Source organism: Sapajus apella, unplaced genomic scaffold (assembly GCF_009761245.1).
Source record: "Sapajus apella isolate SASKATOON/1434 unplaced genomic scaffold, GSC_monkey_1.0 scaffold103, whole genome shotgun sequence".
Classification (NCBI taxonomy): Eukaryota; Metazoa; Chordata; class Mammalia; order Primates; family Cebidae; genus Sapajus; species Sapajus apella.
The window spans coordinates 4,005,859-4,018,993 of record NW_022437043.1 but is presented as its reverse complement, the minus strand read 5'-3'; the positions used below and the strand labels follow the sequence as shown (position 1 = coordinate 4,018,993).

The 13,135-nt window shown below is 42.8% G+C and overlaps 1 protein-coding gene across 2 annotated transcripts in view; it reads left to right on the top strand.

Annotated features, from left to right (window-relative positions):
• The window catches only part of SLC9A7 (solute carrier family 9 member A7), a 144,496-nt gene that overhangs the window by 126,097 nt on the left and 5,264 nt on the right, over positions 1–13,135 (top strand). For both annotated transcript variants that reach the window (XM_032258477.1, XM_032258478.1), the window contains 2 exons: positions 8,675–8,757; positions 12,817–12,922. In XM_032258477.1, coding sequence (XP_032114368.1) covers positions 8,675–8,757; positions 12,817–12,922 — 189 coding nt within the window. The remainder of the gene's footprint in view (positions 1–8,674; positions 8,758–12,816; positions 12,923–13,135) is intronic.

Below are 13,135 nucleotides of genomic sequence, written 5' to 3'. Positions count from 1 at the left end.
CATAAACCCCGCACACTGGAAACACTGGGCTTGTAATTAGATTCAGTAACAAGCTTACTGTCACTTTTCTGTGGAAATGTTTGAGTGAGAAATCAGCAGGTCCAAAGTGCTGAGAGTTCTTCTGGTATTTAGTCCATACAGTGACAGCTAAAATAGCCCACACCCCCAGGTGGAGTGAGTCTCAGGAACCCTCCTGGATGGGCCTGGATGGATGAACTCAGTGTTCCTGTCAGCTCCCAGAGGGCCCCTTGGGCTGAGAGCACCGTGCATGTGGTGTGATGAATGGGCTGGCAGAGACTCGCGCTGCACTCCCAATGGCACCCTGTTTGCCACAACCCTAGCCAGGAGCTGCGTCACAGCTTCCCCCTGACCTCTTTCCTTCCAAACCTCACACAATCGTGCAGAGGGCCCCTCAAAGTCAGTTCCACTGACCTTTTGAAAGGTTTTCAAGATTGCCGTTATACAGGGAAAAACATGCAAACCTCAAGCCTGGCTCTCCAGGGCACCCTCTTAGAAATGACTCATGCCCTGGCACAGAAAGGGCTTTATTTCTCCAGTTCCTCGTGGTCTGACTCCTCATTCCAGTGAGCCACTAACAGCAGGGTTCGGAGCGCTCTGTGGTCATGAGAAACAGAGAAATACATGGGCTTGTCATTTTTGGGTGAAACTCTGGGTTCTTGCAGTTTCACCTGAAATAGATCCAGGTCACATGCTCAGTTTTGTCATGAAACTGAAATCAGAGGTAGGGAAAATCCAGATGTTTGTTCTCTGCCAGAAAAAAAAAAATGCAGTTCTCTTTACCTCATTTTCTAAATATCTTCCTAAAAACAAACAAAAAAGTGACATTTGATGGGAAAGCATGTCTTGTAATGAGCACAATTTTCCTCACTAGTCTTGAAGCCCAGGGTTATAAACAGTCATGGCTAGGGAGCTACAGAATATTAGCTCATGTGGGAGAAGTAAGGGAGCTGTTGGCTAGAACTTTGCTTCATGTGGGGAAAGCATAAAAATGTCATGGCAGACTTCAGCTTTGTGTGCCTGGCAAGTTTGACTCATTAGAACAAAACAAGACAAAAAAATCTCAGTTGCTTTGTTTCCCTGGAGGTCTTGGTGACTTTGCAACCAAAACAAAAACAACCCCAGCTGGAGGCAAGCTGCCCAGCCCCGGGGTGGCCTTCCAGTCCATTAAAGGGGGGGGGACTTTTCATGCCAGACCAGACAGCTGAGATTTCTGTTGGCTGCACATGCAGACACATTCACTTGCTTCCCCGAGTTTACAGAAGAGCACTCATTGATGAGGCCACTTTGGAGCAGCTAAGAGTGTGAATATGAATTTATCCTAGTTTTACCATATCAGCAGGACAAGGTCACAAGCTGGATATTAGTGGGATGTGGAGGAAAGGAAGCTACCAATGCCTGTGTATGTACACACGTGCGTGCATGTCTGTCTGTGTTTATGTAGTGAAAACTGTAGAAAATCAGCTGTTTATAGTTGTGTTCACATATATGACTTTTCAAGCAAGTTAGAGTCATTTGTTTCTGGGCCATCCTCATTTTTTGTTTGTTTGTTTTTGTTTCTTCAGGCTGAAATCTGATATCCTGTCACTTAAATCTTTAACTTCAAACAGTTGCGGAGGCGCCTTTCCTCCAATTACTACTCTGTAACCACCGCTTCCAAATGCCTCCCTTGGCCCCTGATTTCCCTTTCTGCTCTTCCTTTTCTGTTTTCTAGAAACTCAGAATCAAGATCAATTTATTCATTTATTTGACAGTTAATTATTGAGCACCTGTTCTATTTCAGACATTCTTTCAGATTCTGGGAAAACATCTGCAACAAGATAGATGAATCTGCATCCTGAAGTGATAAAGGGTGAGGGTGGAGAGTGGCAGAAGCAAGACAGTGGAGACACTCAGGCCTCACCAGCCCCTCTGAAGCAGAATCTACATTTTAACAGTGTCCCCAGGGAATGTATGTACATTTTACCATTAGAAAAGCCCTGATCTAGGCAATGCGTAGCTCTGGAGAGTTTTAAAGGAGGGAAGAAAACTATCTGTGTATCATGGTCAGATACTTGATTCCTGTTTTTTTTTTGTTTTGTTTTGTTTTGAAACAGGGTTTCCCTCTGTCACCAGGGCTAGAGTGCAGTGGTGCCATCACAGCTCACTGCAGCCTTGACCTCTTGGGCCCAAGGGATCCTCCTCCCTCAGCCTCCTGAGTAGCTAGGACCACAGGTGTGTGCCACTATACCAAGCTAATTTATAAAATATTTTTGTAGAGACAGGGTCTTGCTTTGTTGCCCAGGCTGGTCTCAAACTCCTGTGCTCAAGTGATCCGCCCACTTAACCCTCCCAAAGTGGGAGGATTCAGGCATGAGACCACTGTGCCTGGCTGATTCTCTGTTTCTAAACCCTATTATTACCCTTTGCTGAGAAATCTTGCTCCCATTATCCCAATGACATGACAAGGCCCTCTATTAGTCCGTTCCCAGACTTCTATAAAGAACTACCTGACACTGGGTAATTTATGAAGAAAAGAGATTCAATTGACTCATAGTTCTGCAAGCTGTACAGGAAGCATGGCTGGGAGGCCTCAGGAAACTTACAATCATAGCAAAGGCAAAGAGGAAGCAAGCATGTCTTAACATGACAGAGCAGGAGAGAGAGAGAGCAAGGAGGAAGTGCCACACACTTTTAAACAACCAGATCTCTTGAGAACTCACTAACACAAGAACAGCAAGGGGGAAGTCTGCCCCCAGGATCCAGCCACCTCTTACCAGGCCCCTCCTCCAACACTTAGGATCACAACTTGAGATGAGATTTGTGGGGGGACACAGAGCCAAAACTTATCAGGCCCAGGCCGGGAGCGGTGGCTCATACCTGTAATGCCATCACTTCGGGAGGCCAAGGTGGGCAGATCACTTGAGGTCAGGAGTTTGAGACCAGCCTGGCCAACATGGCAAAACCTCATCTCTATTAAAAATACAAAAATTAGCTGGGCGTGGTGGCAGGCACCTGTAATCCCACCTATTGGGGAGGCTGAGGCAGAAGAATCACTTGAACCTGGGAGGCGGAGGTTGTAGTGAGCTGAGATTGTGCCACTGCACTCCAGCCTGGGTGACATAGTCAGATTCCATCTCCAAAAAAGAAAAAAGAAAAGCGTATCAAGCCCAAATCAAGTGACATCATTTATTTACTCTTCTGCCCTGTAGTAGTTGTCTGTGACTGCTGTAACAAATTACCACAAAGTGGCTGAAAACAATACAGGTGTCTTTTCATCTTTTTTTAAAAGGGACAGGGTTTTGCCAGGTTGGCCAGGCTGGTCTTGAACTCCTGGGCTCAAGTGATCCTCCTATCTTGGCCTCCCAAGGTGCTGGGATTATAGGCATAAGCCACCATGCCCAGCCAAAACAATACAGTTTTGTGATTCTTACAGTTCAGTAGATCAGATATCTGGTGGGCTCAGCTGGTTTCTCTGCTTCAAGTTTTTCAAGGTGTCAGCAAGGCTAAGCTCTGGGAGAAGCCACTTCTAGCCTCATTCAGGTTGTCGGTAGAATTCAGTTCTGTGTGGTTGAAGGACCGAGGTCCTATGTTCTTGCTGCAAAGCAAGCAACAGTGGGGCGAGTCTTTGTCAAGCTCTGAATCTCTCCTGTCCTTTCTTCTGCTGCATTCCTCTGATTCTTTTGCTATCCTTGTCCAGGTTTTTTTTTTTTTTTTTTGAGACAGAGTCTTGCTCTATCGCCTAGTCTGGAGTGCAGTGGTGTGATCTCAGCTCACTGCAACCTACGCCTCCTGGGTTCAAGCAATTCTTGTGCCTCAGCCTCCTGAGTAGCTGGAATTACAGGTGTATGCCACCATGCCAAGCTGATTTTGTGTTTTTAGTAGACACGGGATTTCACAATGATGGCTGGGCTGGTCTTGAACTCCTGACTTCAAATGATCCCACCTTGGCCTCCCAAAGTGCTGGGATTACAGGCATGAGCCACCATGCCTGGCCCTTCTTGTCAACTTTTAAGGGCCCATGTGATTGTATTGGGCCTACCTGGATAACCTTAAGTCCGTCCACAAAGCCCCTTTTGTCAGGTAATGTAACAGGCTCCAGGGATTAGGCTATAGAAAGCTTTGGTGGGGTGGCCATTACTCTGCCTACCACATGCTCCATCCCTGAAAAAAAAGTAAGTTGTTCTCATTAGTGTAATGACCTTAACTTTTAAAGACATCTTTTAATATTATGTAAGAATGGAATGAAACAGACATCATCATACATTCGTTCTAGAAAAATTATTTCAAAAATAGGACTGTTTGCTATTCCTCAGTTCTTTGATCAGCTTTCTTTTCCTTCATTACATTTGTCAGTCAATACGTATTTGTCTGTCTCCCCTTCCCCCTCCCCCTGCCAGCCCCCCTCCCCGCTGCCACCTTCACCTTTTAGAAAGAGTGCTTGAGGGGCAGGTGCTAAGTTATATCCCTCTTTGTGTTTCCAGCACCCAGCATGGTGCCTGGCACATAGTAGGTGCTTAATGAATGCAGAAGAAATAGACACTCATTGTCACATGCTCAAAAAATGGTAATAAGCAGGTTGGTGGTACTTTCTTGAAGGGGCTTCTCTCTTAATAATGGCAGTAAAAAGATGAAAATTCCTTGAAGGGGCTTCTCTATTAATAATGGCAGTAAAAAGCCACACAAGATAGCCAAATGATGTTAATGACTAGGCTTTTTTTTTTCCCCCAAACAAATATGTGCTTGAAATTACATATCCAGTCTTTGGAAATGAACTTAATTAGTAGTATGAGCTCTAACTACATGCCAGATTCTGTGTTAAATATTTCAGAAATATTTAATCATCACAAAAAAAAGTCACATGGCAAATAATAATGAGTCAATATTTGTTGAGTGCTTGCCACATATCAGACACCATCCTAAGTTCTTTAAATGAAAAATCTTTTACACTCCTGAAATAAAAACCTCTTTTATCACTACATTCACACTTGTAATGCCAAATATGTGTGGTCTTTTTCTATACCAGCCAATTCTCCAGTTCTCAGTGAATACCAACTGGACCTCCTACAGTTTAACTCACTAACTACCTGGAGTTGGCATCAGATCACACAAGTTAAAGACTAAGTCCCACAAGACTGTCCCCACTTCAGACACTAGTTGCAAGTCCCAGGTCGTGACCTGTACTTCAGACTGACTGGCTGTATGTTGGGGGTTCCCACCCCCTCCTCAGGTTTGATAATTTGCTAGCATGACTCACAGAACACAGAACTTTTACCACTACCAGTTTGTTATAAAGGATACAATTCAGGAATAGCCTAATGGAAGAGATGCATAGGGCAAAGGCTGGAGATGGGAGTGTGTGGTGCCAACTTGGAAGCCCTCCAAATTGTGTCATTTAGGGTTTTATGAAGTTTCCATTAAATAGGCATGGCTGATTAATTCAGTAGCCATTGGTAATTAATCCCCAGTCCTCCCCTCCCAGGAGGTTGGATATAGGGCTAAAAGTTCCAATTCTCTAATTACATGGTTGGTTTCTCTGGCAACCAGTGCCCATTCAAGAGTCACCTTATTAGCATAAATTCAAGTATGCTTTAAAGGAGCTTATTATTAATAAAAAAGACATTCCAGCCAGGTGCAGTGGCTCACGCCTGTAATCCCAACACTTTGGGAGGCTGAGGCAGGCCGATCGCGAGGTCAGGAGATTGAGACCATCCTGGCCAACGTGGTGAAACCCTGTCTCTACTAAAATACAATAATTAGCTGGGCATTGTGGCGCGCATCTGTAGTCCCATCTACTCAGGAGGCTGAGGCAGGAGAATTGCTTGAACCTGAGAGGTGGAGGTTGCAGTGAGCCAAGATCATGCCACTGCACTCCAGCCTGGCGACAGAGCGAGACTCCATCTCGGGGGGGGGGGGGGGGGGGGGGACATGTTCCTCTCGCCTTATCTACTCAGGAAATTCCAAGGGTTTTAGGAGTTTTGTGTCAGGCAAAAACCAGATATATTTCTTGTTCTATCACAACATCATGGCCTCATAATGCCCCTAGAGTTAGGTAATCATTAATATTTCCATTTTACAGATAAGGATACTGAAGCACAGAAAGGTTAGGTAACTTACCTAGAGTCACACAGCAAGGCAATGGCAGTGGCACAGTCAGGACCCAGATAGTCTCTTGAGAGAGCCTGTGATATCCACACCTATACCTCTTAGAGTGTTGCGTTGGTTTTGAAACATTTCTCAGAGAAGCCACATTCCTGCACAGGCTTGAAAGATGAATAGAGGTCGGCCAGGTAGGTATTCTGGGTGGGAGAAGGTGAGAAGAAAAAAGGATGTTCCAGGTTCTAGAAGTTGCCTGAGCTAAAGACATGAAGTGTGAACCCAGGTTTTGAGGAGGGGCGAGTTGAGGGAGCAAGTCTATGCTTTTTCTGTGGGCAGCACAGGAATGGAAAATCCAAGAGTCACCAAGTGTAGCCAGGAAGGAGGCTCTGCCTGTTCCCACAGTGACCCTTGCTCAGCCTGTGCTGTTCAGAGCCCACAGGAAGGACTCTCTTGGCTCCTCTGTGATAGCAGCCCCAATCATGTCATGAAGCTGTTGTTGCCTGTATTCTGGGTCAGCTTAAAAAAATTAGTTCTGTCACACAGAACTGCCCTGATTTCCCCAAAGCCACCATATGTGGATTTATCTAAGTTCTTCCTCTACCTAATCATGTTTCTGGCACCATCTCTTGGAATAAGATGTTGTTTAACGCCCTTTTCACAAAGTGACACTTTTGATTTGTCCTGAATTTACCCCTTGTAGCCTCTAAGGATTGTCCCTTAGTTTCTTACATTTTGGGATTTGCTGTGGAGTCTGAGGTCACTTGATCTTATTTGTGGATTGCAGGCATATCCTTCTGTAGCCTGAGAAGACCTTTTGTTCGTTTGCTGTCAAACAGAAGCCATTCCCTTGCTTTACTCATTTTAATTGTCTCTTTTGGGGTTTATGTAAGTCTCTTGTAGCTTTCATTTTTTTAATTTAACTTTTAAGTTCTGGGGTTCTTGTAGCTTTCTTGAGATGGCAAGAAATTAAGTAGTCCAGTGATAATAAATGCTATGTGGTTTTGCAGAGGTTAAGATGACAGAATAGGTTTAATTGTTTTCGTCATTGATTTAAGGGAAGAAGCGGAAGAAACTGACTTTGGGGGACTTGTTTTGTGCTGATGGTTTATATTATCCTTCCTGATGATATTTATCATTGTGCTGGCTTTTTCTTTAGTAAAATTCTACAGGTACTTAGAACTGAGAGCTTAAAGGCTATTACTTTATAAAGAACCATTTAATTGTTTCCATTATATATTTGTCTATCAAAAAATCATCTGCCACTTTTCTACTCAGTCATGTGGCATTTTGGAATCTTCCTAAAGTTTCATTGGGTTAGCAATCAGTCACCTGCAAATGGAGGCATTTCTGTGCTCTCTCTCTTCTACATGATTTATAAAAATGTAAAATCAAATTGGTCTCTGGGGTCTCTCCTTGTTTATATTTCCTCATCCACAGATGGCCCCATTTAACTGAGCCATTTCCATATCCGTCACTAAACATTCCTGAAATACCAAGGGGATTCAATTTTTAAAAACAATCTTTGCTGTTGGAAGCTTTAGGAATGTATTAATAAATAGTGCTTGCTAATTTCTCTCCTTCTTGTCCATGTGCTTCTCAAAGATCTCTGATTAATTCTTGGTGTTGCCATTGCAGGTAGAATTTACACTCACTATGATTTAAAACTACTTGTAATTTTGGTTCAAGTTGATTTGGTGATTGTCAACTGTCGCTCACTTGCAGAGTGGCCTCTCCCTGTAATATGAAAGAGAATGATGATCAAAATGGCTTCACAAGCAGCCTGTGCTTGCAGAGCCCCAGTCGTACCCTCAAATTGCTGCAGTCAGTCTGAGTTTTATATTAACTATGCTGCTTCTGATACTTACACAGAACAGATTTTCTAAACCTTAAATGAATGTTTGATTTTGCAGGTTATTTTGAAAATTACGTGATGGGGATGTCTGAATTGGAAGGACATGAGAGTAGCAAGCTCCTTGCTACTTGAGAGTAGATAAAATTACAGAATTGTTAGTTCGAGCTCCTGTTTTTCCTTTCCACTGATCCCACCTTCCTAAAGCTGGTGGGGAAACAAGTTACCTTGCTACCTGGAGCACAGTGTAGGTACCTGGGTAAGGAACACAGAGAAGCCTTAACTAGTTTGTCAGGATACTCAACAAAGTGTGGCTTCCACAGGCCTACTTTGGGGATGGGGTTTGGAATGTTTCTTTTACAAAAAGCTTTCAAAAATATTCTCTATAAATCAATTTTGGCCTATTAGGATCTAGACTATTTTAGGGTAATTAATCTGCTGAAAGGCACTTCGAGGAAAATTGCAATAAAGATGCCAAAAGAAATGCTGTTCTACATTGAGTTTGATCTATCCACAGACATAACCCAGCCTTTCTACTTTGGAAACTGATTTTTCTGCCTTTTGAGTTTATTTAGTTTCTGCTCAAATGCTACCTCCCAATATATCTTTGAAACTGCTGACATGGGATGCTTGACTATGAGCTCCAGGGCTATATAAGTTATTAAAAAAATTTTTTTCTTTGAGATCCCTTTTGTACAACTAAGTATGTGCCCTCTTGTTTGTTCTCAGGATGGCCCAGATTCTGCCAGAGGAAATCGGACAAAACAGGAGAGCGCATGGATATTCAGGCTGTGGTACAGCTTTGATCACAAGTATCCTTTTAAGTAGCATCCCCTGTGTCAGTGAAACACTGGGGATGAAATCTTCTTGTTGAATTGCCAGTGAATGACATCTGATAAGTAAGGAAAGATGCATGCTTGGGACACGGATAGTATGTCCTCTCATAGAACATGTGCATTGAGTATTCAACTATAGGTAGTCCTGGTGAGTATCTCTCTGGCCAAGAGGAATGTTTGCATATGCTTAGAGTAACCAACCCACAGCCTGGTAGACTGGTGTGGCTCTTAAGAGCTTTGTATCCAGGGAACTGTGCCTTTTTAGGTGATTAGATTAAAATTACTCAATGAATCATGCTGTGGTCAGAAAACGAAGTAGAACTTCAGCTGTAAATCCATATGGGGAGGATAATTCCTATAGGATGAACTTGGCCAAGTCTGATCTTGTATGATCTGATACTGGCGTAACTGGGCCACATGCAGGGCAAACCCTGTTCTAGTAGATTCACTGGGTCTCAAATGAAAATTAAAAACCAAAATGTTAAACCCTCATTGTTCTTTGTTTTTTGTTTTTTGTTTTTTTGAGAGGAGGTCTCACTCCATTGCCCAGGCTGTGTGGTGGTGTACTTGTACTTGGCTCACTGCAAGCTTTCCCTCCGGGGCTCAAGCAATCTTCCCACCTCAGCCTCCCGAGTAGCTGGGACCACAGGTGCATGCCACCATGTCCAGCTAATTTTTTGTGTTTTTGGTAGAGATAGGGTTTTGCCATGTTGCCCAGGCTGGTCTCGAACTCCTAGGCTCAGGTGATCTTCCCGCCTCCGCCTCCCAAAATGCTGGAATTACAGGCATGAGCCACTTCACCGAACCCCTCACAGTTTCTCAGGTTGACATAGTGATCAAATGGGCAGGTGGCGTATTATATATGGTTTTTGGAGATGCTGAAAATGTTAAAAATTTATTGAAGTATAACAGATATACAGAAAAGTACACAAATAATAATTGCTCAGTAAATTATCACAAAATAAACATACTAACACCAAACCAATCAAGAAACAAAATGACCAAGGCTGGGCATGGTAGCTCATGCCTTTAGTCCCAGTACTTTGGGAAGCCAGGGCAGGCAGATCACTTGAGCCCAGGAGTTACAGGCCAGCCTGGGCAACATGATGAAACCCTGTCTCTACAAAAAATACAAAAATTAGCCAAGTCTGGTAGCACACACCTATAGTCCAGCTACTCGGGCCCTGTCTCAAAGAAAAGTGGGGGGGAACAAAATTGCCATCCCCCTCATGCCATGACTCAATTGCTACCCCTTCGCCTCCCCAAATGTAATTGCTCTGTTGACATCTAGCAAGTAATAGTTTCACCTGTTTTTCAACTTTCTATAAATAGGACTATACAGTATATATATTTTAATGTCTGGCTTATTTGGCTTGACATCATGTGTATGATACATCCATGTTCTTATATGTAGTTGTAGTTCATTTGTTCTCATTGTTCCATAGTATTTCTTATATAAATATATCATAATTTACCATTCTATTATTGATGTACATGTCTTTTGATGCACATATGCATATATTTTTCTTGGGAATCTCCCCAGGAGTAAAATTGCTGGGTCATAGGACATGGGTAGGTTCAACTTCAGAAGATAGTGCCAGTTTTCCAAAATAGTGATACTACTTTACATAGTCACTTCTAGTGTATGAGAGTTCCAGTTCTTCCACATCCTCACCAACATTTGATGTTCTCAGTCTTTTCAATTTTAGCCATTCTATTGGGTTTGTAGTGGTATTTAATCATGGCTTTAATTTGCATTTCTCAAATAACTGATAGGGCTGAGCACCTTTGCATATATTTACTGGCCATTTGGTGTGTTCCTTTATACAGTGCCTTTTCAGTCTTTTGCTCATTTTTCTGTTGCGTTGCCTGCCTTTTTCTTACTGATTTGCAATAGTTCTTTATGTATTCTAGATATGAGTCTTTTGCTGATCATATGTGATAAAAATATCTGCTACCACTTTGTAACTTGCCTTTTCACTTTTTTTTTTTTTTTTTTTTTGAGACAGAGTCTCACTCTGTTGCTTAGGCTGGAGTGCAGTGCTGTGATCTCGGCTCACTGCAACCTCCGCCTCCTGGGTTCAAGTTATTCTCATGCCTTAGGCTCCTGAGTAGCTGGGATTAAAGGTGAGTGCCACCACGCCCGGCTAATTTTTGTATTTTTAGTAGATATGGGATTTTGCTATGTCAGCCAGGCTGGTCTTGAACTCCTGGCCTCAAGTGATCCACCTGCCTCAGCCTCCCAAAGTGCCCAGATTACAGGTATGAGCCACCACACCCAGCCTTACTTTTTAAATAGAATATTTTGATGAACAAAAGGTCTTAATCCAATTTATTGATCTCCTAGTGAGTATTTTTTATGTGCTGTTTCAGAAATCTTTGCCTACCTTAAAGTCATGAAGCCAATTTCCTATGTTATCTTCTAGAAGCTTTATTGTTGCTCTTCTGTACATCTGTTTTTTACTGAGGGACAAGCATGGGCAATTTTTTTCTCTAGAAAAAAATCTAGAGATAATTTGAGATGCTCTGTATAACATCATCATCCTTCAGAGATGATTTAAGCTTATATCTATCGGGTCAGTGGCTAGGCTGGGGTATTAGCAATTGCAGATCACCTTAATCCAATCAGGAATTAGGATGATTTGATGCTGGCCATTAGGTCCTGTGAGAGTTAGTCTGTTTTTTCTTTACCCTTTATTCCAGGATCCCCATCTAAAGCCTGGTTTCCATCTTCTTCCTCGGTAGACCCTGGACTCGGGTTTTTGTCAGGTTCACTCTGTCTTTGTGATTCTGCCAAATGCTCTGCCCAGTTTCTCAGGTGCCTTTAGGGAAACAGTGGCTCACCAACCATAGCACTTGCCATTTGGCAATTTTTTTGAAGACATTTTTTATTGTCACAACTTGGAAAGGGGAGTAATAGTGCTACTGGCATCTACAGACAGTCCCCAACTTAAGATGCTTCAATGTTAACAATATGGTATGAAAGTGACCTGCATCCAGTAGAAACCGTACTTTGAGTACCCATTCAACCATCCTGTTTTTCATTTTCAGTACAGTATGCAATAAATTACATGAGATATTCAATATTTTATTGTAAAATGGGCTTTGTGTTAGATGATTTTGCCCAACAGTAGGCTAATGTTAGTGTTCAGAGCTCATTTAATGTAGCCTGGGCTAAACTGTGATGTTTGGTAGCTTAGGTGTGTTAAATGTGTTTTTGGTTTATGATATTTTCAACCTAATGGGCTTATTGGTATGTAATTGTGTCATAAGTCAAGGGGGCATCTGTAATATGTAGAGACCAGGGGTGCTGCTCAACATCCTACCATACACAGAGCAGCCCCCCACAACAAAGAATGATCTGGCCCCAAATGTCAATAGTGTTGAGGTTGAAAAGCCTTGTGTTAGCGTCCAGGAGAGAAGCTGTAGCTAGAGTGAAGAATGGTCCTGTATGGGAAGCTTAGAGATTTAAGTCCGAGTAATCTTACTGAAATCATTTCATGTTGCCAAGTCTCAGTTTCTGCCTTTGTAGTAGCCCCAGGCTACCCCTAAGGTCATGTGCAACTTAAACATTTCCACCACCTGCCCTCTGGGTAGAGTGGTTTAACAGGAATACATGCAGAGAACGAGAGCAGATGGGACTCGGGTTGCTACTCCCTACTCCAGGGACACTGTCTCCTGTTTCCACGGCCTGGAGCCAGTTGTGTGTCAGAGGCTGAAATGCTGATTGAAACCAAAACTTCCATTCAACATGACAAAGGGAGAAGGGGGATCTAATTTGTAATTAATCAAATATACTTTTTAACTGAAAATTGGGAGTTACCAATCCAAGACTTAACAGTTACTATTTAAGGCTGACAGGGCATATCTTTCTCTTTGATTCAAACTATTGCATGTTACAAATATTTCGTGTATTGTACTAGTAAAATGGGGGAAATAAGCTTTCTGTGGGTAGAAGGTTGGGTGATTTTTAAGCACATTTTGTTGTGTATATATTTTCTTTGCAGCCATTTTTCCTTAATTTCCATTTTAAAGTTACCTGAAGCCCATCCTCACACACAGCGGCCCCCCGCTAACCACCACTCTCCCTGCCTGGTGTGGCTTGCTAGCTCGATGTCTGACCAGTCCCCAGGTGTATGATGTAAGTATTGCACATCAGGGTTGTAGTCCTGGTCACCATGCCAGGGCAGTGTCTTACACAGGGAAAAGAAACCATCATACTCATGCCTCCACATCCACAGATTTTTGCTTCTCTAATAAGCTGATTAGAAATGGCCAATTTAACATATGTTTGTAGATTTTGCACAGTAACAGACAAACCCTTTGCTAGGGCAATGGGATTCCCCAACATCGG